General features: G+C 40.8%; 2 protein-coding genes across 5 annotated transcripts; both read left to right on the top strand.

The window, feature by feature from the left end:
* Window positions 1-1,233: 1,233 nt before the first annotated feature.
* lyn (LYN proto-oncogene, Src family tyrosine kinase) lies at window positions 1,234-12,142 on the top strand. Its single transcript, XM_061694020.1, has 13 exons — window positions 1,234-1,324; window positions 3,552-3,628; window positions 3,699-3,741; window positions 4,313-4,418; window positions 4,526-4,624; window positions 5,715-5,818; window positions 5,951-6,100; window positions 6,553-6,705; window positions 8,073-8,255; window positions 9,831-9,907; window positions 10,122-10,275; window positions 10,566-10,697; window positions 11,194-12,142. Exons 2-13 carry the CDS (start codon window positions 3,557-3,559, stop codon window positions 11,394-11,396), a joined length of 1,476 nt encoding a protein of 491 aa, XP_061550004.1. The 5' UTR covers window positions 1,234-1,324; window positions 3,552-3,556; the 3' UTR covers window positions 11,397-12,142.
* A 130-nt stretch (window positions 12,143-12,272) lies between these two features.
* On the top strand, window positions 12,273-22,233 carry urod (uroporphyrinogen decarboxylase). Of its 4 annotated transcripts, none has more exons than XM_061695109.1 (10): window positions 12,273-12,438; window positions 13,255-13,307; window positions 13,464-13,543; window positions 14,054-14,116; window positions 15,028-15,225; window positions 15,307-15,468; window positions 17,626-17,760; window positions 18,087-18,187; window positions 19,666-19,732; window positions 20,111-22,233. In XM_061695109.1, exons 1-10 carry the CDS (start codon window positions 12,416-12,418, stop codon window positions 20,273-20,275), a joined length of 1,047 nt encoding a protein of 348 aa, XP_061551093.1. In that variant the 5' UTR covers window positions 12,273-12,415; the 3' UTR covers window positions 20,276-22,233. The 4 variants fall into 4 exon arrangements, with proteins under 4 accessions (XP_061551093.1, XP_061551092.1, XP_061551089.1 ...); XM_061695108.1 differs by having other exon boundaries at window positions 13,228-13,307; XM_061695105.1 differs by having other exon boundaries at window positions 13,228-13,367; window positions 20,111-22,232.
* Window positions 22,234-26,849: the final 4,616 nt, after the last annotated feature.

Genomic DNA, 26,849 nt, shown 5'->3' with positions numbered 1-26,849 from the left:
ATTTAAGAGTGAGTGTATTTACTGTCCAGTTTTACAAACTATACTTTCCTCTTCATGTGAATAGTAATCGGTTTGTATGGCACTCCTCCAATCAGGTTATTTGTACACTACTACCATGTGACCATAGTGACGACACTGTGTAAACCCAGCTATTTATAAATCACCTTGTAGGAATGTGAGGTGCATGTGTTTGATAAATGTCTTAATTGTATATTGTTTGTGACCTATTTTCTACACCTTGTGTCGGTCAAAGTAAAATAAATGACTGATGGCATTGACATTTGGCTGTGCTGCTTTACTCCCACGCGTCCGTCCATCCATTTACTGCCGCTTATCCGAGGTCGGGTCGGGGGCAGCAGCTAAAGCAGGGGAGCCCAGACTTGCCTCTCCCCAGCCACTTCGTCCACCTCTTCCAGGGGGATCCTGTGGCGTTCCCAGGCCAGCCGGTCGATACGTTCTCTTCAGCACGTGCCCAGAACACCTCACCAGGGAGGCATCCGCGGCGGCGTCCTAACCAGATGCCCGAGACGCCTCATCTGGGTCCTTTCTATGCGGCAAAGCAGCGGCTCAACGCTGAGCCCCTCCCGGATGACCGAGCTTCTCACCCTATCACAAAGGAAGACCCTGGACGCCCTGAGGTGGAAACTAATTTCGGCCGTTTGTATCTTGTTGTTTCGTTCACGACCCACAGCCCGTGACCATAGGTGAGTTAAATATATGAGTGTTACAGCAAAAGCAAAGCATACTGTGTGATATTTCAGTTTTTCTTTTTGAATAAATCTGCAAAAATGTCAACAATTCCGTTTTTTTTCTGTCAATATGGAGTGCTGTGTGTACATTAATGAGGAAAAAAAAAATCATGTAAACGATTTCAGCAAATGGCTGCAATATAAAACATAGTGAAAAATTTGAAGGGGGTCTGAATACTTTCCGTACCCACTGTACATATTTATAATAGTGCCAATCAAAGGCAGGTATTCCATACGTTTACAAAGCAGTCCTAATCTTTGGGCCAGAAAATGTACAGTAAGCTTCCAAAAGCCGTCTGTATTATGTACCCGTGCGCGTATATGTATGTGTGTGCGTCGATGATTATGCAAATAATGATTAGACAATTGGACCAGGAAGTTTCAATGAGGAAGAAAAAAAAAAAGCAACCAGTTTTTGTGAAGTTCCTCATTGTGGGGGGCGGGCCCGCCTGCCGAGACCAACACCAGCAGTTTCGTGAGTGAGAGTGGGCCAGCCAGGTGGAAAAGCTCACAGCCAATCTGAGGACCGGGAAACGTGTTCACAGCGCATTAACGGCTTGCTCACACATCAAGAGGTAAGGACAATGTGTGTGACGTGTCAGGAAAAACAACCAGCATCTAGTCATTGTGTGCTATCATGGGTGAATTATTAGGGGGCATGCATTGTAAAGATGTTATCGCTGGTCTATTTTTGGGGGCTACTGTTTAAAATTAGTCACCTTTCTCCATAAAGGATCATTTCTTTTCTACGAGATAAGTTTTTTTTGTTTGTTTGTTTTTTTTTTTTTAGATGTGAAGCCTTTATTTCTTTCAAAAGCTCATTCTGTAAATGAAACTTGATAATATTTGAGTTGCAGACTCTTGCTGTCTCCTTTCATTTTCAATACAGGCTTTGACATGGTCCATTGCTAAAGGAGGAAGTTTTTTCGGTGGCTCATTGTCTAGTGTGTCGTGTGCATGTGCACAGGCTCCTAATCTGTTCAGATCCTTCGTTTCCGGCTGTTTGCTGTCAAGTTAAAAATATAACCTGAGGCAGTGACCCAACAAAGCGCAACAACCCATTATTGCGCTGTGGAACACCTTCTTTCACCTTCATTTTTATGTACTTTCCCCCCCAGTAGATCAAATGACTCTGCTTGCAGTCAGTAGTTGACCAGTCGTATTTTGTAGGAAAACATTCGGCAGAGAAACAACCACTTTGATAGGCCAAAGAAAAGTTAAACTCAACTACTTGCGGTACGTCTTTTTCTTCAAAATGTCCCAAAAACAAAATGTGGAGCACTGACCTCATTTTACAAACGTAGTCATCGCTCGATAGCAGTTGCAGCAATGTAGATCAACAGAATTGCTTGGGATTATTTTTCCGTGTCATGTCGCAGGATAGCAATCACTTGTTGTGAGGCAAAATTCATGCGGCACAATCATTTCTGGCCCGAAGTTAAATGAAAACACTCAAATAAGGAAAATATTCACAACCTCACTAAAAGCAGGGCACCATTTGCACGGGACCAAAACAGCCGCACAAACCGCACTTAAAATCCCGCGAAGTGTACTCGAAACCTTGTACTTGAGTAAATCCTCCACAGCAGCCTCCGAACTCGCTGGCACTGTCTTCTGTTTTTCGTCTGTGTAGGTTGTATTGATTGACACCGTGATCTCTGTCACTCCAACACCATCAATGAAATCAACCGCCAATGTTTTGTATCACTGTTATGACCTACAAGACCATTACAGGGGCCGGTATATGGACAATGACAGAGTTTGTATGGCGTTGCCTTTAGTGGGGAACAAGCCAATTGGGATTGAAATGTCCATTTTACAACACAATACACTTTGCTTCCATAACACTGAGGCTAATTTCGCGTCTTTAAATAGCGCATCTGAATGGCAGGTGTAAACTGCATCGATGAGCGTAACCACGATGAGGCGTGGCAGTGAGAAAGGACCCTTTCAGAGCATTTTTTAAATTTTTTTTGTGCATTCTGTCCCAAATTTTAAATGCAATTTTTTTGCAGGTTATTTTAATCAAACAAAACATGACTTTTATGCATCACTTCAAATCATTTTGGTTCAAACTTCATTCTCCCCCAAATTTTCGAACCATCAGTGCTACACGTTCCGATTACTCATTGACTAGTTTATTTCATACCCATTGGTGAATAAGGGCCAATCACAAAATCTCTGTCATTCAGTGAATGTATCTTCATTTGACCGAACAAATCATGTGTGTAAAGCTATTAAGCAATTATTAAATCAAGCAATTCAATTTAATTCTTTTTTACTCTTGATCCTTCTGCATTTTGGACAATGCTGTGTGATTGCCCTTTTTCTGTCCCAGAATTAGTTTGCAATAGTGCACAAAGCAAAGTCTATGACGGTACACACGCTTAACATACGTGCCAAAATTTTGAAGAACATTTGACTAAAAGGGGACATCCAAAGGGCGAACCAGCTCCATATTAACCCCCCCCCCCCCCCAATTTTACCAAGAACAATAGCTTGGCTTCTGAGGTGAAATGGCCAACTTAATGTGTCTGAATTGAAGAGACGTGCAGAGTCCGCGGTAGATAAAGTACAAATACATCAATAGAGAGTCATTTGATGCAAACACATTTCTGCAGTATTTACCTTTCTTTAAAAATAAAGTTACTGTGATGAAGAAAGAAAAATGCATCAAATTGAAAATCGAGCTTGGCACCCAGACATTAGAAATACAGTTTTTTTTTTTTGGGTCATTGTTTTTGTCAGTAAAAAACATGGTAACGATCCAGTACACCTTTCTTTTTTCACTTCCCCATTTAGACATTATGGGTTGTATCAAGTCCACACTGAACAGCAGGCTGCGCGAGGCCACCGAGGAGAAGATCAGTCAGCAGACAGTATGTCATGAATTTAATACGACCTGAGGAAGGAAGACAGACAATTGAACATGTCTGTCTCCTGTTACAGAATCACACCATGTTGCCTGGCCAGGTATTTCAAAGGATGGAGGGTATGCCATTTTTTAAATTATTTTCTCTGGCTTATTTTAGTTTTTTATTTGAAAATATTGGTTAAAACACATAGTTCCAATATCACATTTGGCAGACCCATTTTGCTTTTCGTTTTCTGCCATATGTACTGACAGTAGCTGTGCTGCTTTTTGTCTGAATTTGTTACAGAAGATTAGAAACAAATATTATTGAACAATGTGTCCTAACTTTGATAATACGTGATGACTTATGAGTCAGCTTACCTCACATAACTTGTACCTCAGTATATTCTTCTACTCTTCTGACATTATTCTTCTCTCGACACTCTCTGTATAAACTTGTCCTTATACAAGAAAGCAAAAGAAAACAAGTGGTTACCGGTATATTGCTGAAATCTTGGTGTCATGTATGTAAGGCTACAGTTTGAACTTTAGACGCATATCATTCCTGTTTGTAGAGCCGCAGGGCAGCGGCATATATCCATCGGTTCCATTTAAAGTGGAAATACCTGTATATCTGGACAATAGCAAATTCAGTGTCGCTCAGTTATGACAAACTGTAACATTTAACAAACATTGTATCTCTCCTCAGAGCAACACAAGATTGGCAAGGTAGTGGTGGGCCTTTACCCATATGAAGCTGTACATCCTGACGACCTTGGTTTCACAAAAGGAGAAAAGATGACAATTCTTGAGGAGTGAGTGTCTGAACTCGAAGCACAGAAACCCTTTCCCAGTATTTAGGATGCGAGTCAGGACTCATCGATGAAAATATACAACAATTGCGCTTAAACACTCTTTGCAGACACGGTGAGTGGTGGAAAGTCAAATCGCTGACATCTGACAAACAGGGCTTCATCCCATCCAATTATGTTGCCCAAGCAGACACCATGGAAACAGAGCAGTGAGTCTGTCTGTGCATACGTATATACTGTACATACATATGTGGACTTTGTTGTGTTTCCTTTCCAACAATTTAAGAGCATCCATACTTCTGAGGAGGCTTTCCAAAAGTCTTCAAGAAGAGCCTTTGTGAGGCTCAATCACAATTCTTGTTCACTCATTTTGATAGGGAATGATGAGTGTTCGACGTTCACGTCACCATTCCAAAAATGAACGACTTGAGTTCATAATTCAAAATTTTGAACTAAGGTCACCATTCCAAAAATGAACTAGTACTAGTATACTTCTTTTTTGTTTTTGTTTTCACTTAATATGTTGCTGATGGGCCATTCCCTTTCATTTCATTTTCCCATCGTTGCTACCTATTCAGTCCGCATTCGTGGCCTGCTGCAGCTTTCACCCTACAATCTCAAAACATGTGGAAAAATGGGTTGCTTGAATGGTCTTTTTTAAAATGAGGAATTAAAAAGAAAAAACGGACTTTTGTCCTTAATGCGCAAACAAAATCACGCAACACAGTATGACAGGAACGTCGGTGAAAGGACATCGATAACTTTGCATTCCTCGCAGCTCTGGCTGACTATCTTAACAGAATATTTATTTGATCTATTCTTATATTCCAAAACAAAATAAAGTCCATATCACGACTGTGTGATTGTACAGTTTTAACTAAAGGATTCTGATACAAATAATCATTTTCCTAGTAATCCATTTTTACAATTGTGAACTGTACGACAAAAGATCCACCGAAGGACACATTCACTCCCATTTACGCAGTGTCCCTGACTGCACCTCTAAGTTATATGACGAGAGTGCCAAAATATTTGGAATAGCTTAATTAATGAACAATGTGATAAATCAATTAACATTTTATAAATATTTTGGAATAGCCAGAGTACCCGTTAGAGAACTTCACACGAGAGGGCCTGAGCCGGGATTCCAATTAAGAACCTCTCAACTGTGAGGCAGATGAGCTAACGACTACACACGGTGCTGCCCTTGATTATTTTGCCTTTTTTTTTGTTTTGTTTAATTCTTTGGCACAAAAACCTCCACGTCCCAACCACAGAGTTAATAATCATCCTTTGCAGGTGGTTTTTCAAGGAAATTACCAGAAAAGATGCCGAGAGGCAGCTACTGGCGCCTGCAAACAAACCTGGGGCTTTCCTTATCAGGGAAAGTGAAACTTCAAAAGGTAAGGAAATCACAATGGCATTGAAGGGCACCTCCATAATTATTTGCCAATTTCACAATTTCTGTTGTGACAGCCTTCCTCCTGCCGTCTGACTCTAATCTTAAAACCGCTGTTCATTTTTTCTGTCCCAAGGTAGCTTGTCGTTGTCCATACGAGATGTTGACCACCAGACAACAGAATCAGTCAAACACTATAAGATCAGAATGTTGGATAATGGTGGTTTCTACATCTCTCCAAAGATCTCCTTCCCTGACATCGGCACCATGATCAAACACTACCACAGTGAGTACGACTTTGGGCAAAGGAGGATCTCACTTTCCTGAAATTAGTGATTATCTTACCAGGTGCATAAATGTCTGATTTGTATTTGTGATGAACAATGCATTTCACATGAAGAAGAATGCACTTAAGAAAGCTCTTGATTTTGAAGGACAGTACTGAGGTGTACAATGATCGGTCAGCCATCCTCTCAAAAACCTTTTGGAAATATATTTTCATTACATCACACAACAAAAGCATTGATTGTGAAGTACAGATACTTTACACATTATTTCCAGTGTTCTAATAGTTGCAACCATACTGTAAGTGCTTGTTATCCACTGATTTTTATTTATTTATTTATTTGGGGGGGGAAGGAGTGCTGCCATCTATAATCAGTTTTATAGTTTGTCATGAATATTAGTTTAAAAATACCACTAAATGTGTTTGTGTCTAAATGTCTGTGTATTTTTCAGACAAAGCAGATGGCTTGTGTCGTAAACTGGACCGTCCATGCGTAAAGCCGAAAGCTCAGAAGCCGTGGGATAAGGACGCCTGGGAGATTTCCAAGGAGTCCATTACGATGGTGAAGAAACTCGGAGCTGGGCAGTTTGGAGAAGTCTGGATGGGTGTGTATGGAGAGAGGAACTACAAAAGAGATGACACTGAGAATAATGTTGAGTTGGACTGCAAATACCACAGAAGGAGATCCACTGCCTTTGTAAGAGAGATACTGTACATTTCTGTGGCCTAAACAAAAAACATAAACTCAAGTTTCACTTCCCCTATTGTGGCTTTGGAAGAAAAAAAGAAAGCACATAACAGAACTAAAGATTATTTTATTTCATTTTCAGAAAAAGGGCAGACATCCAATGGGCAAAAAGGTCGCTGGTATAACAATGTGTGTGTTTTCATCATAAAATGTTTCATATCAGAATATAGAAAACCTGTTCACATACTTAAAATATCAGATTAATCATTTGCAAAACAGAATTCGAAGCCCTACAAAGTGACCAAAGTGTTTTTGAAGGAAATTGCAGGCAAATACACAGGTGAACCCATGTGCAGGGAAGCAGGCAAGGCAAGGCAGGAGTACGGAATCTCAAAAAAAGGTCATTCAAAAAATGGCAAACAAACGTATGGTTTCAGGAGAGAGGGGGGGGAACTAAATCAAGTCCAAAAAGGCAAGAAGTAACAAAGAAATTCAAGAGCCTCACCACCACAGACGACAGGACAACATGACACGGCAAATGACAATGAAACGAGAATGAAAGAAAACCAGTAACTAAATAAAAACAGACTGGCGAGAGAACGAGAGATGTGACACAAGTGGCTGGAGGGAGCGAATTGGTGGAGACAAAGACAAAGCAATCAGATTGGGAAGACATGAACAAGGGACACAACATGAAACAAAACTACGTAAATCCAATCAAAACAATGCCAAAGTCAACAAAAACACGGATTATGAAATAATACCCGCTTTTGTTTTCTCATCTAGGATTTTTCGTATAACAAATCTGAACACTGACAACATACTTGGCATATTTAAGCCTCAATTTAAGAATGTAAATTATTATACCACATAGCTCAATGCTACATCAAGAAACTTGTAGATTTCTATAGATTTTATAGACAGATCTTCATCACGTTCCTCCTTGCAAAAAGGAGCAGATCGGGTCATATTGTGTTGCTGCCTTCTTACGGTCTCTACCACTTCTGGGTACTGCCCTATTTACTGGTATGTCCTCACCCTCTTAACCATGTGCTGGTAGATGTAGCAAACCGTCAGGCCAAAGCGATGCACCGTCCTGGAGGAGTTGCAATACCGACTGTAAGCAGCATCTGTGGGTTGCAGACACGGCCTCATGCCACGAGTAGAACAATGCAAAACTAGCAAGGAATCGGCCACGGGGCGGTTTGCTAATTGCATCTCTTTACTCAACATTTAGAACATTTAATTTTTCATGACCTCATTTTTGGCTGTCTTTTTCGTCAGCTTACTACAACAACACAACCAAAGTAGCAGTGAAGACGCTGAAGCCAGGCACCATGACGGTGGAAGCCTTCATGGAAGAAGCAAACATCATGAAGACGCTACAGCATGAAAGACTTGTGCGTCTCTACGCCGTCGTGACAAAGACGCAGCCAATATACATCATCACTGAATTCATGGCAAATGGTAAACTACATTACAAACGAAAGTCAACATTATTTATGTTGCTTGGATGGCAGCACATGTTACTCAAAAACCTTTATGTTTCGAAAACCTTTCAGCATTAATGGTGACTTCACAGATGTGCAAGCCACCCGTGCCATTGGCAATAACACACCTTCATACCATCACAGATGCTGGCTTTCGAACTTTGCGCTCATAACAATCAGAATGGTCTTTTTCTTCTTCGGCTTTGAAATGTTGACTCATCAGACCACAGCACACTTTTTTATTTTGCGTCAGTCTATCTTAGATGAGCTCGGGCCCGGAGAAGCTGGTGGCTTTTCTGAGTGCTGTTGCTATATGGCTTTCGCTTTGCATGGTAGTGTTTTAAGTTGCATTTGTAGATGTAGCGACGAACTGCGTTAACTGACGGTGGTTTTCTAAAGTGTTCCTGAGCAAACGTGGGAATATCCTTTACACCATGATGGCAGTTTCTAATGCAGTGCCGCCTGTAGCACCAAAGGGCATGGGCATTCAATGTTGGTTTTGTCTTACGTGCAGAGATTTTCCCAAATTCTCTGAATCCTTTGATGATATTATGGTCTGTAGATGCTGCAATCCTTAAATTCCTTGCAGTTATTTCTTAAACTGTTGGACTATTTGCCCACCCAGTTGTTCACAAAGTGATGAACCACGCCCATCTTTGCTTGTGAACAGCTGAGCCGTTCGGGGATGCTCCTTTTACCCAACCATGTCCAAATACCCTGTTCACCTGTTTAAAGTTCCAAACAAGTGTGGGGTTTTTTTTTTAGCATTCCTCAAAATTCCCGGCCTTATTTTTTGGGGGGAATGTGTTGCAGGCATCAAGTTCAAAAAGAGAGAATATTTGGAAGGAAGAAAAACAAGAACGTTCATCAGTTTGAACATTAGATATCTTGTCTTTGTAGTGTATTAAATCGAATACATGTTGGAATGAATTGCAATTCATTGTATTCTGTTTCATGTTACATTTTATACAATGTCCCAACTTCATTGGAATTTGCACAACAATGATCTTTTTATATATCATAGGTTTGTCATTCTCAACTGGCGGGTTGCAGATTTGGTGTGGGTGTGTTGTGGGTAGCTACTCAAAAGAAAATTGCAAATATTTCATAATTTACAATTTTGTGCAGCACAGTGGATGAGGGTTTAGCACATCATTAGTACAGTTCTGTAGTGTAGCGTATAAATGTCAGCTACGGCTCTGCTGTGTTGTTCGCATGTTCTCCCCGTACTTGCATGGGTCCCACATTCCAAAAACATGCTTGTTAAGTCAATTGACGACTAAAGTGTCCATATTTGTGAATATGAGTATGAGCGGTTGTTTTGTCTACAGTGCATGTGCCCTGTGATGGACTCGCGACCAGTCCAGGGTGTTACCTCACTTAATTTCCAAAGTCAGCAGAGATGGGCCTCAGCTCACTCGGGATCCTAAAGGCGATAAACCGAACAGAAAATGGATGGATATTTAATTGGACTCATCATTTAGAATATGGCCATGCATTTATGCCTGAACGTGAAATTCCAGATGTGTTTTTCCTCTTCTCTGCACGTTAGGGAGCCTGCTTGACTTCCTCAAGAGTGACGCAGGCTGTAAACTGCAACTGCCCAAGCTCACGGATTTTGCAGCACAGGTGACCCTCACACAAATCTGAGTACCTCATCCTTTGCTCCAATGCATTTCCATTTTGTCCCAACTGAATTATGGATTATGTAGTGTGTGTTGATTTAACTTCTGGATTTATGAATAACATTTCTTTCCTCATATATGTTGATAGCAATCATACACCTGTATGCATTCGGTATATAATCCTCTAAATCGTTGTTTTTCTCCTCAATCCGTTGCAGATTACAGAAGGCATGGCATATATAGAGAGGAAGAAATACATCCACAGAGACCTGAGAGCAGCAAACGTTCTCGTGTCAGAGAGCCTGCTCTGTAAAATTGCCGATTTTGGACTGGCAAGAGTCATAAGTGACGATGAATACACTGCAAAAGAGGGTGTGTGCGTGTGTGTGTTTATGACTTTAGTGTTGTTTCATCGGTTTTGTTTTTAGTTTGCTTTTTACACACTTTTTACACACACTTTTCACAGTAAAATAGATGTACTGACGCTCTTTGTTCGTGCCTAGTGTAATGCTAAATGCCGCATTTGCTGTATAGCACACAACACTACGTAGACTACAGATATGACTGGCACATGGAATTCATTCCTGATAATGATTAGGTTAAGGAGAACAAAAATAATTCTTATCTTGGCTACAAGAATGTGATGTGTTTGTCCTCCCCAGGAACGAAGTTCCCCATCAAGTGGACTGCACCTGAGGCAATAAACTATAGCTCTTTCACTATCAAGTCAGACATGTGGTCCTTTGGAGTTCTGCTTTACGAGCTTATTACGCTTGGGAAAATGCCTTATCCAGGTGAACATTAAGTCATGTATATTAGACCGGGAAAGCTGATATTTCAGCTCCTATGCCTGTCACACCTACAGACAATTTAGAGTCTTCAATTAACCTACCATGCATGTTTTTGGGGATGTGCAGTGAAGACCTGAATATGGGAGACAAGAAAACAATACATAACATGAAACAAAACTAAATCTAATTGAAATCATCCACCAGTCCACACAAACACTGATCATGACATAAACCCCCCAAGGGACGGATTCCAGACATGCCTAAAAACCAACCCTGTCCACAACAGGGTGGATGGAAGGGGGCCTGGAGGTGTAGACGAGTGTAGCCCATCTGGTGGACGTCCGAGATGCCAAAATACATTGTCACAACATTATAAATCTTAACATCCCTGCACTTGTCATAAATGCTCCATGTTGACCACTATTTATTTTCATCGTAAACCACAGTAGCTTGAAAGGAAATGACAAACTGCACCCCCTTTCCTGTGTATTTTGTTCAGGTATGACAAAAGCAGAAGTGATGTCCTCAGTGCAGCGTGGCTACCGGATGCCCTGCCCTGACAACTGTCCCGCTGAGTTGTACGACATCATGATGTCCTGCTGGAATAGCGCGCCCGATGATAGGCCCACTTTTGAGTACATGCAGAGCGTCCTGGATGACTATTACACTTCCACCGAGGGACAGTATCAGCAACAACCGTAGAGGCAGATTGTTGGAGAGACTTTTTTCGCACAGATGGTTATTTTTTTGCTCTACATTCTGACTGGAGCGCCTCTTGGTGTTGTATTTATGAAAGTTACTTGTGAAAATGGCCACTTGACAGTCAGTCTAAGAAAGTATAGCAATTATACTGCTTCATCATTGAATTTTCTTAAACTGTCAGATTCACTCATCAACCGACATCTCAACCTGCACAAAACATTTTCTTCAAAATAGCTGTTCGGCTCTTGTGTCATTGACCACCTGCTTCATATTGAAGTACTTCAACTTCCTTTTTTTTTTTTTTTTAAGCAGTTGTAAACTTGCGTTGTCCCAATATCACTCTTACCCAAGTGGAGATGCTTTAGCTTGAATGTTAAACCTGAACTTAACCAAAAGAGGCACCGAAACTGTTGAAAACTGTGTGTGTGTGCGTGCGTGTGTGTGTGTGTGTGGTGTGTGTGTGTGTGTGTGTGTGTGCGTGTATATGTTGTGTGATGATTTGTATACTCTGCCATTCTGTTTTTGCACCACATATGTATGTATCAAATATCATGGTGATATTGTGTATCTCATAAACATGATTTATCTAATCAATCCGTGCCTTTTCAAGTCGCGCTTATCCCATTCAGGGATCGCCATTATTGGTCGTTAATTCATATAAAATATTATGAAAATGCGCGTGGAGAACTTGCAAGCATTCACTCTCACATCACATGTATGTACACTTTAGTCTTAAATGAACCCTTTTTCCCACCTCATTTGAGTGTTTATGTCTTGAATGAACGTAACGTGCATTATCTTTGAAAACGTAGGTGGCAACCAGAATATCCGGAGAAATCCTCGTTTTATTTTGAAATGTATGGAGGTTCCGGTGTGGTCACATGGGTCCAAGATGGCCGCGCCCTGCGAGTGACAGTTGCAGACGGAGCCTGAGCGGGGTTGAAGTGTCAGTCGGAGAGGTGCACGTCTCAGTTGACGCCTTCTAAAAGGAAGCTCGTCTGTTCCTCGGGTTGGCCGACATGAGCAAGGGCGAATTAATCCTGTGAGTAGTCCGCTTCGCGCTGTTCCGCAACCACAGCGATGCAGCTGCGATGCAGCTACGTTAGCCGTTAGCTGTCAGTGGCCTTATGAAAACAGTCTTCAGTCATCGTTATGAAAGCAAATTGTTGTTGTTGTTTTGTTTGTTTTGCATCATGTCCATGTTTTATCGGCCTTTCGTAGTATATGACATGCAATGTTGCGGTTTCTACTTTTAAATTGTGTATTCATTGTATTAAGAGTAATTCCCAGGAGAGCAGGACTGGGCTACAGTCTTCGAGCTGTTCAATATTCAACATTGAACATAAATATTATATTGTCTCGAACATCCTTCCTTTCAATGTATTTGCCCTCAAATAAGCGACAACTAATGCAACATAAGCGCATGGTTCAACAGTAACAATACTGTCTGCGTTGTTGTTTGTGAATAGACACGCTGCTGATGTTGTATTTCGTGGGATTTAGGGATGCATTGCTTACACTGCCTTTTATTCAACTGCCTCGATGGTGCAGGGAGGCGATAAGAGACGCGCGAGTCTTATCTGTCCTGGCCACCACTGGGGAGTTGGACGTCTGTACTTTTGATAACGCAGCTTGACGGCGAGGGGTTAATATGTGCTGGCTACTAACCCTTCTTTTTGTTACAACCGTCCATATATAAAAAGCAGATTTTGTAACTTCGAGTCAGCGTGAACGGGCCAAGGTCTTTATCGAAAATAGTGATGCTCTTCTTCCAGTCGCAGCCTGAGCCGCATTATTATTATTTTTTTTTTTTATTCGACGAACCGCTTAGAATGAATATGACTGATGTTCCTCCCAGCCCTGAAGACTTCCCTCAACTCCAGAATGACACATTCCTACGAGCAGCTCGAGGTGAACAAACCGAGCATGTCCCCGTCTGGTGTATGAGACAGGCCGGAAGATACCTACCCGGTACTGGCATCTCTTTTCTGCTCTGTTGAACTAACACGGCAGCTGGATATCTGTCCAGCATCAATTGTGATTATTAACATTTTGTCATATTTGCAGAGTTTCGCGAGTTCAGGGCAGGGAAGGACTTTTTTGAAACGTGCCGCTCACCAGACGCCTGCTGTGAGCTCACACTGCAGGTATGGCATTACTGTTTGCTTTCGCACTTGAATTATCTTCTCATCTTAACCTTCAAGGTAGACTCTTCTCAAGTTTCTGCTTGCTGTCCCACCTCGAAGCAGTTATTTTTAAGCTTCACCCCTGCTGATTAAGTGACATTTGATGTAAAACATTTCATTCCTAAACACAATTTCAAAGGAGACATATTAAACATTGTTTTCAAAATTTGAAGCTTATGAAATGTATTTATTTATTTATTGGGTAATTGTTGAGCTCAATTGTCCGTGTTTTGTAATATTGTTTCGAGAAAAGTGTTTTCGTCCACCAATCTACTGCGATGCAAGTAAAACAGTGTAGCAACAGTCGCTGCAGTGCTACCAACTGCAATAATAATGTCATCGATGCACAGATTCACTTTTCCAGACTTAAAATGAGTTTATAGTCTATGTTTAGTTCCATCACATGTTTATATTATCGTATCAATATTGTTTTCATTTAGATTTAACTGTGTCCGTTTTTCTGTCTTTTAGCCTCTTAGGCGTTTTCCATTTGATGCTGCCATCATCTTTTCTGACATCCTTGTTGTGCCACAGGTAAGCTTTATCACATGCTGTTTATTAAACATTGTCTACTAACTAAAAAAATGAAAGGTTCATGGCGAACAAGCACGTAATATGACAATAGGCTGAACCTTTAGTTATGAAGAATTACTCATGCATACTGCACATACACTACTGTAATGGGTGCTTTCCAACAATTTAAAAATGTAAAATTTTTTAAAATTGCCATTATGCCTGCAGTCCCATGGTTCCATGTTGTAATGTTTTATCTGGTGACTGCCTGCTTTGCTTCCCCCTAGTGGCTTTTAACCCTTATGTAGTTATGATGTCGTTTCATGGGTCACATAGGCAGGTGCCGTGAAAAAGTATTCACCCCCTTCTCAAATTCTTAGATTTTTGCATAGTTTCCCAAAACTAACTTTATCTTAAGCAAAGATAACCAATAATCCCATTGATTATCTTTGTTTAAGATAATCAAAAAATGTAAATATCAGACAAATGTCACCCATGTGAACTTAAAATGGTGATTTCATTTATTAAAAAAAACAACAAAAAAACCAAAGAAAAAATGACCGGTACTCAAAGTTACCTGGACCTTACCTGGAAGTAATTACCCCTCTTATTAAATCATGAATTAATTGTGGCTAATCACAACATTTGGTTCATTTTTACTGATCACACACAAGCCTGGTTACCTTCAGACCTGTTCATTCAAGAAAACACTTAAACAGAGCCTGTTTGACAAAACCAAGTCGGACGAAAGCTCTAAAAAAGCTGCAACAAACATCACACGATCCAAAGAAATTCAGGAGCAGTCAAGAAATAAAATCATTGACATCCATCTGTCTGAATGGATGAACATTTATTGAAACTTGATCGTGAAATTGAAAGTTGTAGATTGCATAGATTCATTTGTCTTTCATTCATTGCCTTCCTCCCTTCAGGCAATGGGTATGGATGTCCAGATGGTGCCAGGCAAAGGTCCGACATTCCCAGAGCCCCTGAAGGAGCCAGAAGACCTGCAGCGTCTACGTGTGAAAGTAGACGTAGCCAAAGAACTGGGTTACGTTTTCCAAGCCATCACACTGACCAGACACAAGATTGAGGGCAAAGTGCCACTGATAGGATTCACTGGAGCACCGGTGAGGTGTTCTGAAAGGGCATTCTGAAGATGTTGAAAACTTATTATTTTTGTCTCTAATCGATTTACGTTCCTTTAACAGTGGACGCTCATGTCTTATATGATAGAAGGTGGCGGTTCCAACACCCACTCGAAGGCGAAGCGTTGGCTGTATCGACATCCCGAGGCCAGCCACGTGCTGTTGAAGATGCTCACGGATGTTATTGTCGAGTATCTGCTGGGCCAGGTGGCAGCTGGAGCCCAGGTCAGGCTTCTGCTCATGCCGATACAGATACAGTATGTTGATGTTCAATGGAGAACATACAAACATCCTGAAATATGATTTGTATGAGGGCCAGTCGAAAGGTAATGTGCCCAATTCAATTTTACCTTTTAATAATAAAATTTTTTCAGAAATTGTCACAGTTTGTATTTTAAATACTTGTTTGAAAAAAAAAAAAAAAGTTTTGTTGAACCCTGTCCTCTTCCTGTCACCCATCTTGGAAATGACATTGTTGGATGCCCGTCAGAAGCAGAGAGCTGTGATTGAATTTGTTACTTTTGGAGGGGAATCACTACTCAACATTTTCATAATGTTCAAAATATGGATGGGAAAGCTGCAATAGCTTACAGCACAATCAAAAAGTGGGTGTCAAGGTGATCGCCGTGACAAGCCAAAGAGCGGCAGACCAACGTCAGCTGTTAATCGTGGCAATAGTGCTCGGGTGCTGCTTTGAGTGACCTCTGTGACAGGCAAAGGAGAGGGAGACCATCTTCAGCGGTTCATCCTGGGCTTCAATAAATGTTTTTATTTTTTTTTTATTTTATTTTTTTTATAAATAAAGCTTCAAACAAGTATTTAAACTACAACCTGAAAAATTCTGGGAAAAATTTTAATTATTCAAAGGTTACATTTAACTGGGCTCATTACTTTTTAACTTGTATAACTACATTTGAACGTTATAAATATTTCAGTTCAAAGGCTTCCATCTACTGCTGTATTGACCGCCAATGACCGCTTTTGAAGTCAGATATCCATTTCAATTGTCAACTGATCATCACCTAGTGGTGAGTTGGCTCCAATTGTGGGCGAAGATGCCAGTCTGATCTGGCAGGTCCGAACGTATTGTGAGGGTCTGCTGGGAACGTCTGGCAGAATCACCTCTCAGAAGGAGTTTCAACTCCCACCTCTGACAGAACTTTGCTCATGTTCTGGGGGAGGCGGGGGACATTGAGTTCGAGCGGACCATGTTCTGCGCCTCCATTGCTGAGGCGGCCGACCGAAGCTGTTGGCCGTAAAGTGGTTGGTGCCTGTCAGGGCGGCAATCCCCGAACCCGTTGGTGGACACCAACGGTGAGGGATGCCATCAAGCTGAAAAAGCAGGCCTATCAGTCCTTTTTGGCCTGTGGGACTCCTGAGGAAGCTGATGGGTACCAGTTGCCCAAGCGGAATGCAGCTTTGGTGATCGCTGAGGCAAAAACTCGGGTGTGGGAGGAGTTCGGTGAGGCCTTCTACCATCTGAAGAACATATCCAGAGTGAAGGCTTGCATGTGCCAAGCTGACCAGGAGAAGCTCATCCATGCTTTTATCTCAAGAAGGCTTGACTATTGTAATCGTCTTCTTACTGGACTCCCCAAAAAGAGCATTAAACAGCTGCAGCTCATTCAGAATGCTGCAGCTCAGGTTCTGATCAGAACAAAGAGGTCAGAGCATATTACTCCAATTCTAAAGTCTCCACACTGGCTCCCCATCCGCTTTACAATAGATTTTAAAGTTCTGCTACTAGTATATAAATCACTAAATGGTTTGGGTCCTGAATACATGAAAGAAAAGCTAATGGCATATAAACCCACTAGGTCTCTGACATCGACAGACTCGGGTCAAATAGTGGAGCACAGAGTCCAAAGCAAACATGGTGAAGCAGCATTTCGCTATTATGCTGCACACAAATGGAAGAAGTTGCCAACAGAAGTGACGTCAGCCCCAAGTGGGCATGTTTTGAAGTCCAGGTTAAAAACTATTCTTTTTTCCCCTCATGGTTTTTAGAGCATTTCCATTTTTTAATGCTATTTCTTCCACTGTACACTGTTTTAATTGTACTTTTATTTTTCTCTGTAAATGTTTATAAGCTTTTTTTTTTTTTTTTTGATTGTTTTTAAATGCTTTTAATCATGCAAAGCACATTGAGTTACCTTGTGTATGGCATGTGCTATATATATCAATTTTAGTATGCAGTGCAACTGTACCGCACCATACCAAGAGCTGTTTCTAGTTTTTTGGGTTGCCTTTGGCTCGGTCAGTGATGCAAAAAGCATCAACACTGTCACAGCATCGCACAAGAACTGCTTTTTTGTGGCAACTTTCCCTCCTTTCGTTATGTAAAATGTCTCTCTCGATGCCCCCTTCGCCTGTGTCGTCCAGGCTCTGCAGGTCTTCGAGTCCCACGCCGGCATCTTGGGGCCGGTGGAGTTTCAAACTTTCTCTCTCCCTTACCTTCACGACATTGCTCGCCGTGTCAAAGAGAAACTCAAGGAGGCGCGACAGGAAGTTCCCATGGTAAGAGAACACGCCCACATACAGTACATACACATCCAGACATTTAGCCGAATATAACAATGTATTATTTTAATTTCCTTGAATTATTCAGACATATTTTCTCTCCTCGTTCTCTTGTTATAATTATCTGCGTTATTGGTTGTAATGCTTTGTTTCTATTACTGCCCCAAGAAGGTTCATTCAAGATTCACACATTGTCATTGTTTTTGTTTTGTTTTTTGGCCAATAGATGGCAGCATTTCACCACCAACATGTTTTGTTGAGCCTTCAGGAAGTTTCAGTGTACAGTATTGACGTTTGTGTGCGTGTGCGTTTGTGTGATGCAGATCGTTTTTGCAAAAGATGCTCATTATGCACTTGAAGCTCTGTCTCAGTCTCATTTCCAAGTGGTCGGGCTTGACTGGACCATTGACCCCCACTCAGCACGGTAACGCACACACGCACACACACACACACACACGCACACACACTGGTAATTATTAACCAGCGCACTGTGTTTGATGAACAGAGCAGGAAACTCAGGTTTTGATGTTTGGTGAAAAACTAGCGGAACTTAGTAATGGTTAACTTGTTCATCAGTCAGACGCCCTTTAGCTCATCTGTGAGGACTTGGGCTTTGGGGCAGGAGAGGTTGTTCATCATTCCAATCCCGCTGCGGACGGAAATGACACCCTGCTTCTTGACTGCCTCCAAGGTGCCTTTGAGCAAAGCACCGACGCCTGCTTATAAGTGGAATGAACTGAAATGCTACGACAGATAACTAATGTACAGTGGAACTGCCGAAGTCGAATGGCGCTAAGGTCATAAAATTAAGACCAAGACCAACCACCCAAAAAAAAAAAAAAAAAAAAAATATATATATATATATATATATATATAAACAAACAAAAAAACGTACGTGCATGACTTTAGGTGACGTCTTTTTCTTTGGCTTTCTGTGCAAGTACTACTATTCAGACAAAAAATGATGATTGAAGATTGCCCGTAGGTGTGAATTATTGTTTGTTTATATGTGCCCTGCGATTGGGTAGCAACCACTTCAGGGTGTGCCTGACCTCTCGTCCAAAGTTAGCTGGGATAAGCTCCAGCACGCCCGTGTCCCTGGTGAGGATCAGCGGCTCAGAAAATGGATGGAATCAGAAAGTGGCAATTCCGCCAAATGGCCACTGCGTGGTACAAGGGCGCGGGCCTCCTGTGAGAAAGTATACGCCCGACTCTGCTGATGTCACGTGGCTAAAAAAACCACCAAAAAAAAACAGCCAACTGAGGTGATGAAAAAGCATTTTAAGCCATATCTCAACAATTCAGTACTAAATTGTTCTATGTCTTTGGCGGTTTTAACGACAAACATGTATTTAGAAATAAAAATGAGTTGAGTTCAACTTTAAAGATGAACTGCTGTCATGCAGGATGTTATCTCAAAGACCTGAATACACTCGTCCAGTTTGCTTTTTGTTGTTGTTTTTTTGGCTCAGATTGCGTGTTTGAGCTTCGTCTGCAATCCGAATGACCTTTTTAAAGGAAACATTTAGCATATTGTTTCACAATATAAAACAGCTTGCAGGTGTTTAAAAAAAAACATGTCTGTGACTAGCCTCTGTCAAAATACTCCAAGGGTAAATAATTGGAGACACTTTACACACACAAGTTGTTCTTTTCCTGCTGAAATTCGCTTGTTCTCCTCCAGCCCGACACATCGCGAGGCCAATGGACGGTACTGTTTTTGTTACCACGATGGCTAGGGATGATGCAGTAAATTAGCCATTATGTCCGCTTTAAAATGATTCCTTTGTAAGAGATTTGGTGGAGTTCTCTGAAATGGCTGATGTATTTGCATGTGAATGAGTAATACTGTATGTGTGTGCATGTGGATTTCCATGTTTGTTTTGTTTTTTTCCTATTCAGGGAGCAGACAGGAGGAAAGGTTAGCCTTCAGGGAAACATGGACCCATGTGCGCTTTATGCTCCCAAGGTAACAAACTAAACTTCTTTTTGGATCCTCCTTTTGTGGATGCATGTGTGCGTATGTGTGTATGTAGAAATTATTCACGACAACAAAGAGAACAGTTATTTGAAAATCCAGCAACAACGCTTCATTTTTCTTCATTTCCAAATTGTGTTCCTATTTTCAACCCCCCATAAACATACCGCCCTTCTTTATTCTTTCTGTTTTTCACGTCTGTACTCTTACCATACTTTGTCAAACTTTTGTCACACTCAACATAATAATTGTTTGCCAAAAAATAGTTCATATCTGACCCAGTTCATAGAAAAGGTAAACCAACAAAAAAAGATATATATATATCCCAAGTTGTTTGTCTGACCTCCCCCCACCCCCCATTTTTCTTAGGAGCGTATCTCAGACATCGTGAGGAACATGCTGGAAGGGTTTGGCACCAGAGGCTATATTGCCAATCTGGGCCACGGTCTTTATCCCGATATGGACCCGGAGAATGTGGGCGCCTTCGTGGAAGCTGTACATCAACACTCAAAACAGATGGTCAAGCAAATCTAGACGGGGATCTAGAAAATGATCAAGAATGTATAATGTTGGATCGATCTTATTTTGCTAGAATCCTAAGTAAATAAACAGAAAAATGAACAACATTAATTATTTGACTTCATACAGTTTTAATGAATTTGCCTTTGTATACCACCCCATCCTATTACAACCCCAATTCCAATGAAGTTGGGACGTCGTGTTAAACATAAATCAAAACCGAAAACAATGATTTGCAAATCGTGTTTGACCTATATTTCCTTGAATACACTACAAAGGCAAGATATTTCATGTACAAACTGAAAAACTTGATTGTTTTTAGAAAATAATCATTTTCGCCTTCCCATGAGGAAGCAAGAGTGTGGGTTCTCTGAGGCGGGCTCTCCTATCTCTGGGGTTGAGGTCACCGAGGTGGTCCAAAAGCTCCACGGTGGCAAGGCCCCGGGGGTCGAAGAGATTCGCTGGGAGTTCCTAAAGGCGTGAGCCGAGATTCCAACCCAGAACTAGAAGACAATGACGCAGACGTAGGCTACTCTCTACTTTTCCTCCTGTTCTGTCATTTGAAACGGTTAGAAATTAAATGTTTTTGGGAAACTATTTGTTCGTTGGGGTGTTAAAAGGAAAATAATTTCACTTCAACTGTATGCACTTTTAACACACACTACTGAGGCAAGCAAAAGGCTCGCAATATCTTTCCTGGTCAGAATGCAGCGTGTACATTAAGTCACCGTCTCCCCACCCAATGTAGCTTTTGAGTATCAACAAATGGCTTCCGAAAACAAGATTTTCTATTAATCTCAAATGTATCAATCTGGTGGGAGTGGATTATGTCTTTGGATTTTGAACGGGATGACCTCATTCCTGCAAGTATGCGTACATGACAAACACATTGATGTTTTAAGGCATGACATCTGTATTAATGTACTTTTCCAAGTACAATCGAGTGCTGGGAAATACAAGTGGAGATGAAGCTTTAAACTGTAACAGATTTAATCAAAGCGCATCATCTTAAAAGCAGCTTTAGGGGGAAAATGCAAGGTGGGGCATATAGCTTCAGCAAGGGAATTGTCACTGTGGAATCAGGTTTTATGGGGAGGTGGAACAGAGCACTGAACCCAGCATCAATTGTATTTATTTTGTTACTGCATGTGTGGTTACGTTTGGAATGTATTTGGTGGTCTGCAATCCACTGAACACGCACGTGGATAAAGTATATTAGACATGCTTCTTAAGTTTAATTTCTATGGTGTTTTAATAGTGTGAGATGTCAACATTAATAACTATATTAAAGGTCCCGTATTTTGGCTATTTAGAAGTCCATAGAGTGTCAATTTAATTTCAAACAATCCCCTTGGTTTTGTCATAGCCCAGAAAAGGCCCCTTTGACAGTTACTTCTGTTTGACCCAGTTTTGTATCCGCTTTCTCCATATGCCCCCCTTCGTCTGATGGGTTGCCTCCGTGTAGAAGACCCACTTGTGAGAGCACTTGTTATGGCGACAGCCCTGGCTCGGGAGCAGAGAGGTAGGCGAAGGTCTTCGCTAGTCATGTGTAAATTTAAGAAATTCAAACGATCCTATTTCAGGCCTCTCAGCAGAAAAATGTCTAACTCAGGAATGCGTAGACAATTTTCATATTTCACGTTTACTGGAGCACCATAGAGAGAGTATTACATCCCAAATGCTATAAAAAGTTGATTTGGCAAAAGATGTCCCCTTTAACTGTACTGTATGTTCCTCGTAAAAGTGGTGCATGAGGTTTTCAGAGAAATCTGTCCCATTAATTCCCACAGAATGCGCTTCTCAACTTGCCCTTCACATCACACGACTTTCATCGATTCTCTAATCTATTTACATTTCATCAAACACTGCTATTTCATAATATAGTACGATGACATTCCAGCTAAATTGGAGTCCTGCTGACACACACTCCACAAACACAAAACACATGCAACAGGCATTTTTTTTATTTTATTATCTTTTTTTTTTTTTAAACAACCATACAAACCCAATGCGTACAATGCAGTATTTTGCCAGAAATCGGAAAGGGATTATATGTAAAGGGTTTTATTTTCCTAAAATGAAAAAAAAAAAAAAAAAAAACAATGCGCCTGGCTTCGACTAATTCCAGTGCATTGCATACCATGCAAAAATGTACGAAATTCTCCTGAGAATGGACCCAATATATGGACCCAATATTCATATATACTAAAGGACAATCACAACGTTAAAAAAAAAAAAAACAACAAAAAAACTCCAAGGAGTTTTCTCATCAGGTTTGTTCAAGAAAAGGTCTCATCGTGCATCAATCGTGCATCAATTGTTCAGGACGCACAAAAGCCATTTTTCATCAACTGTAATGTATTATGTGAAAAGTGTAAGAAATTATCGACCAAAGGCGTTTTCATGCTGTGAGTTTTGTATCATTTCATTGTATACATTTGTGCTGTGGGGCAAATCATCTTGCCTGCGCTTCTCCTTCTCGAAAAATCGATTGTTTTGAGATTTGATCGGACTGATGCGTATTGCCAAGAATGTGTGCAAAGCAGACAAGGAATTTGCCTTGGTATGCCAGTGCATAAAATAAACAACATTAACAAGCAATATATGTCATATAACAGTTAAGTAAAGCTACAAATAATCACAAGAAAAATACAGTGGGCAAAGAAAACCGGAGTATGTCGATACAATCTACAAAGCTTTAGTTTGGAGTTGGAAGCAACACTGCATATCAGCAGTTATTGATTACCTAAAAAATTAAATAAAAAATAAATAAAAAATATATATATATAGGACAGTGTTTTGTTGCTGGAGATCAAAGGTCAGCTGTTTTAATCTCAGTAAAAATCAATCCCCTTTTTGAAATAAATGAACTGAAATAGTAAAGAAATGCGTCACTTTGTCTTCGTTCTGAACCATATACTTGCAGCGCTGTATATACAAGCAGGTCACAACATGATGACCACTTGCGCAATCGAATGAGATCCAATGCGAGCTTTGTCAAACCGCTGTTTACAAAGACACTATTTTCAGTTTTAGCAATGTCAAGGGGTCATAGTTGAAGAATGATTTAGCCTTACGTGTATACGGTTGATTATTATTATTTTTTTTGTATTAACTCGAAAATGTCTGAATTTAAAATGTTAACATTTCAGGACAAATAAGGATCAGTCCAGCAGGACGCCAGATATGTAGCCACATTTGAAGGAAATGGTTTGCAATTTGCAGTCATATAAACCAACAAAGGATGGATTTTCCTAAAATACAATGACTGAGTGTAATCAGGATGCAAGTGTTTTCCAGGAGGAATTACAAAAAGAGAGCACTTAATCCCAAATAGTGTTTTTGTGAGTGAGGCAGCAGCTGAGAACGCCACATAAGCAGATTCCATTAAATCCGGTTGTTGTTTCTGGGGTTGCTGTTGTGTTGGAATCCAAAGGTTCCAAATACTCATGGGAATTGTATTTTGACACTTGAAGATTTGTTGTTTCTCGGGTGTTCATTTGTGATATGAGTGCCAATTCCACACCTGCATTGTTTCCACGTCACTTTACACCTTAATAAGACGCGGGACTACTGCACCGTGTACAGAGGTCATTTCTTCTTCTTAAACTTCGATTTGATATGGGAAAGGGAATCTATAGACCTAAAAAAAATAAAAATAAAATACAGTTATAGCTTTGACCGTCCCAGTTTCCCAACAGGTGACGCTTGTAGCTACTTTAATGCGGTTCTGATTAGCAAATCAAGTGGAGGCCTGAAGACCACGAGCAAGAGAGAGCGAGAGAGAGCGAGAGAGAGATTAAAGCATCTGAATTCATCACCATGTGGATGGACAAGGGTGATTCCTGCTTAAATGAAGGTGGGCTTTCATTCATCGCTCGCTTTTGTGCTGCTCGAGTACCTTAAACCACACCACGCACACACACACAGGCTTTTGTTGGGCTGCCTTTTGTGTATATAGCAGAGACAATTGGACAAAAACAGTGGCTGATAAGAGAGAAGAGGCTTGGGCTGTGTGTCAGTGGGTCACCTGGGAACAAAGTGAGAATACGTGTAGAAGAGAGAGGGGCTTTAACAATACGTTGCTGCTCTTTAGAAATTGAGATCGATTTCCACGTGGTCACCTTTAAAGGCTTTGCCGGGGAAATAATACAGTGCGTACGCTGTGTATATGTATATGCATGTTCCTGTATTTGTGTGTATTGGTGCTTATCAGTGCGTTTTTTTTTTTTTTTTTCATAAAAATACTACAAAATCCGGGTAGAACGTGTGTGTGTGTGTGTGTGTGTGTGTGTGTGTGTGTGTGAGGTCCCGGCCCCATCGCTCAGCAAATCAGAAGCCCAGAAAAGCCAATCTGCCTGGAGAGACGGCAGGCTGTACATCATCTGCCACGGATGAACGCGGTCAGCGCTTTATCAAGAAGCACCCCCAAACACGTTCGCATCCACCCACAGACCGCTTTGTGTCTGGCACGCATACAGTATTATCGTAGCGGTCGGCAGAGTGGAAAAGTACACAACGATCATGTCTGCAATCGAGACAAGCCAGTTAAATCATTCCTTCGAAACAAAACATTTGAAGTCATGAACAAGCTTAACGTAATGAAACGAATGAATTGAAGGTATACTCTTTAGTTCAACACATTTCACCAATGTTCGGCACTCATTTGACCTTAAATTCAACGCTATTTTAGTTATCAATATTTAATCATACGTTGTTTTTTTTTTTCACGATTACCTTTCTTTACTAGGGCAGCACATTAGGACCACATTGAAAAGAAAACAAGTCACATTTTGAAACAAAAGGTCATAGCAGAATGATGTCATATCAATAAATATGACATTTCCTTGTTTCTCAGAAACACAAACACTTGCACGACCGTATTAAAATGATCCTGTGGAAACTACATTGTGTGACACGGAAAAAAATGTCATCGCAAGATATCTCAATTATTTTAGTAGGATAAGATATGAATGTCAGCACTTCCATATGGGCAAGCTTGTCACCGCCGCAGTCGTCCTAGCACGCTGCCGCCCAACTGACCTTTCACACTGCGCCGCAGTGCGGTGTGAGAAAACCTTAACGCCTTATACTGTTTGTTTGCATGCAGATAGTTGGGCCTACCCAATCTTTTTATGACTCGTTTGCAACCCAGTAGTAATGAATGCTCGTCTCTCAGCATTCACCCTGTTGGGCCCAGGAGGCTAAAGTACAAGAAAGTTTAGTGCTTTACTTTCTCGTCCACGGCTGTGTTACGGACATTGTTCTTTTAACATTTGCATTCCAAAGCATTAACGTGAGTGAGAGCACAAAGCTATCACTTCTACATCTTTTGAGATAATTGATATAAATCTGCTCATTTACCATGGCCCAATCAATCTATTTCTGCGCACGCACATTGTGATGAATTCACTCCGCACACACGCACTCACTTAGCACATCTTGATGGTCTGATTGTCTACTTTTATGGCTCTGCAGAAATCTGTAATGGATGAAAAAGGGGCGGTGAAGGAGGAATAGAAGAAAAAGATGATTAGAAATAAATGAGTGAAAGATTGATGGTAGTGCATCGGCCTCCATGTGCTTCATTTAGCTCTAATCTCGCTGCTTCGAAGGGTGAAAAATGTTGAATTTATAGCAGCAGCTTACTTTGCTGGGGTGGACTACACAGAGAGTGGAACTGAGTGGAGAATGTCAGTCCACCTTTGAGATGGAACAAGTCTGGAACATACGTGTCGGCACTCTGGAACATTGTACACTAAGACAAAAAAAATAAAATAAAAAATGCACCACTAAGCCATAGTTTGGAAGCCTGTTCCAATGTGTGTCATTGCCTTAGGTGTTTATCCAATTCAAGTTATTTAAAAAGCATGTTTCAAAAAAATTAAATAAAAAAAAAAGTGTTGCATTACAACAATAGGTAGGTAAAATATAGCGTTATTAACATTAAACATAAGCAGGAACTAAAACACGGTTTATAAAAAGGGCAATACAACCACAAAATAAAACAGATCATTTTACACTTGAGACTATGTGAGTCCCGGAAAGAATGAGTCTCAGCTATATTGCACATTTTTATTGCACTTATTCTCTTTTATACTGTTTGTACAATATTTTTGTCATCCATTGCTCTTGCTCTCGCTCAATATATTAGATGTGTTTAGGCCTGCCACGATAGCAAATTATTTCGAGAACAATATATTTTCCCAAAACCTTTCACAATACATAATAGTATTGTTGATGTATGAACATCGATCCATCCTTTTTCCACACCACTAATCCTCACTAGGGTCGCAGGTGTGCTGGCACCTATTTTAGCTGACTCTGGGTGAGAGGCTGGGTACACCCTGAACTGGTCACCAGCCAACTGAAGGGCACACACAGACAAACAACCATTTGCACTCACATTCACACCTACTGCCAATTTACAGTCTGCAATGAACCTAGCATGGATGTTTTTGTAATTTGGGAGAAAACCGGAGTACCAGAAGAAAACGTTAGTTAAACGTTTTAGGAGGCATCCAAGCTGCAACGTCTTTAAAGCACTCTGGGAAGGGTTCTCCATTATTAGTAACATTTGGTTTCAGGC

Source organism: Phycodurus eques, chromosome 13 (genome assembly GCF_024500275.1).
Source record: "Phycodurus eques isolate BA_2022a chromosome 13, UOR_Pequ_1.1, whole genome shotgun sequence".
Lineage (NCBI taxonomy): Eukaryota > Metazoa > Chordata > Actinopteri > Syngnathiformes > Syngnathidae > Phycodurus > Phycodurus eques.
Note: the sequence above shows the minus strand (reverse complement) of the source record. Positions and strands in the feature narration are given on the sequence as shown.

Excerpts from the sequence above, each read along its gene's own strand:
- lyn (XM_061694020.1), top strand. The coding sequence starts at position 3,557 with ATGGGTTGTATCAAGTCCACACTGAACAGCAGGCTGCGCGAGGCCACC. Across the intron at positions 8,256-9,830 it reads CACTGAATTCATGGCAAATG|GGAGCCTGCTTGACTTCCTC; the intron begins GTAAACTACATT and ends TCTGCACGTTAG. Across the intron at positions 10,698-11,193 it reads TGGGAAAATGCCTTATCCAG|GTATGACAAAAGCAGAAGTG; the intron begins GTGAACATTAAG and ends TATTTTGTTCAG.
- urod (XM_061695105.1), top strand. The coding sequence starts at position 12,416 with ATGAGCAAGGGCGAATTAATCCT. Across the intron at positions 13,544-14,053 it reads GCTGTGAGCTCACACTGCAG|CCTCTTAGGCGTTTTCCATT; the intron begins GTATGGCATTAC and ends TCTGTCTTTTAG. Across the intron at positions 18,188-19,665 it reads ATTGACCCCCACTCAGCACG|GGAGCAGACAGGAGGAAAGG; the intron begins GTAACGCACACA and ends TTTCCTATTCAG.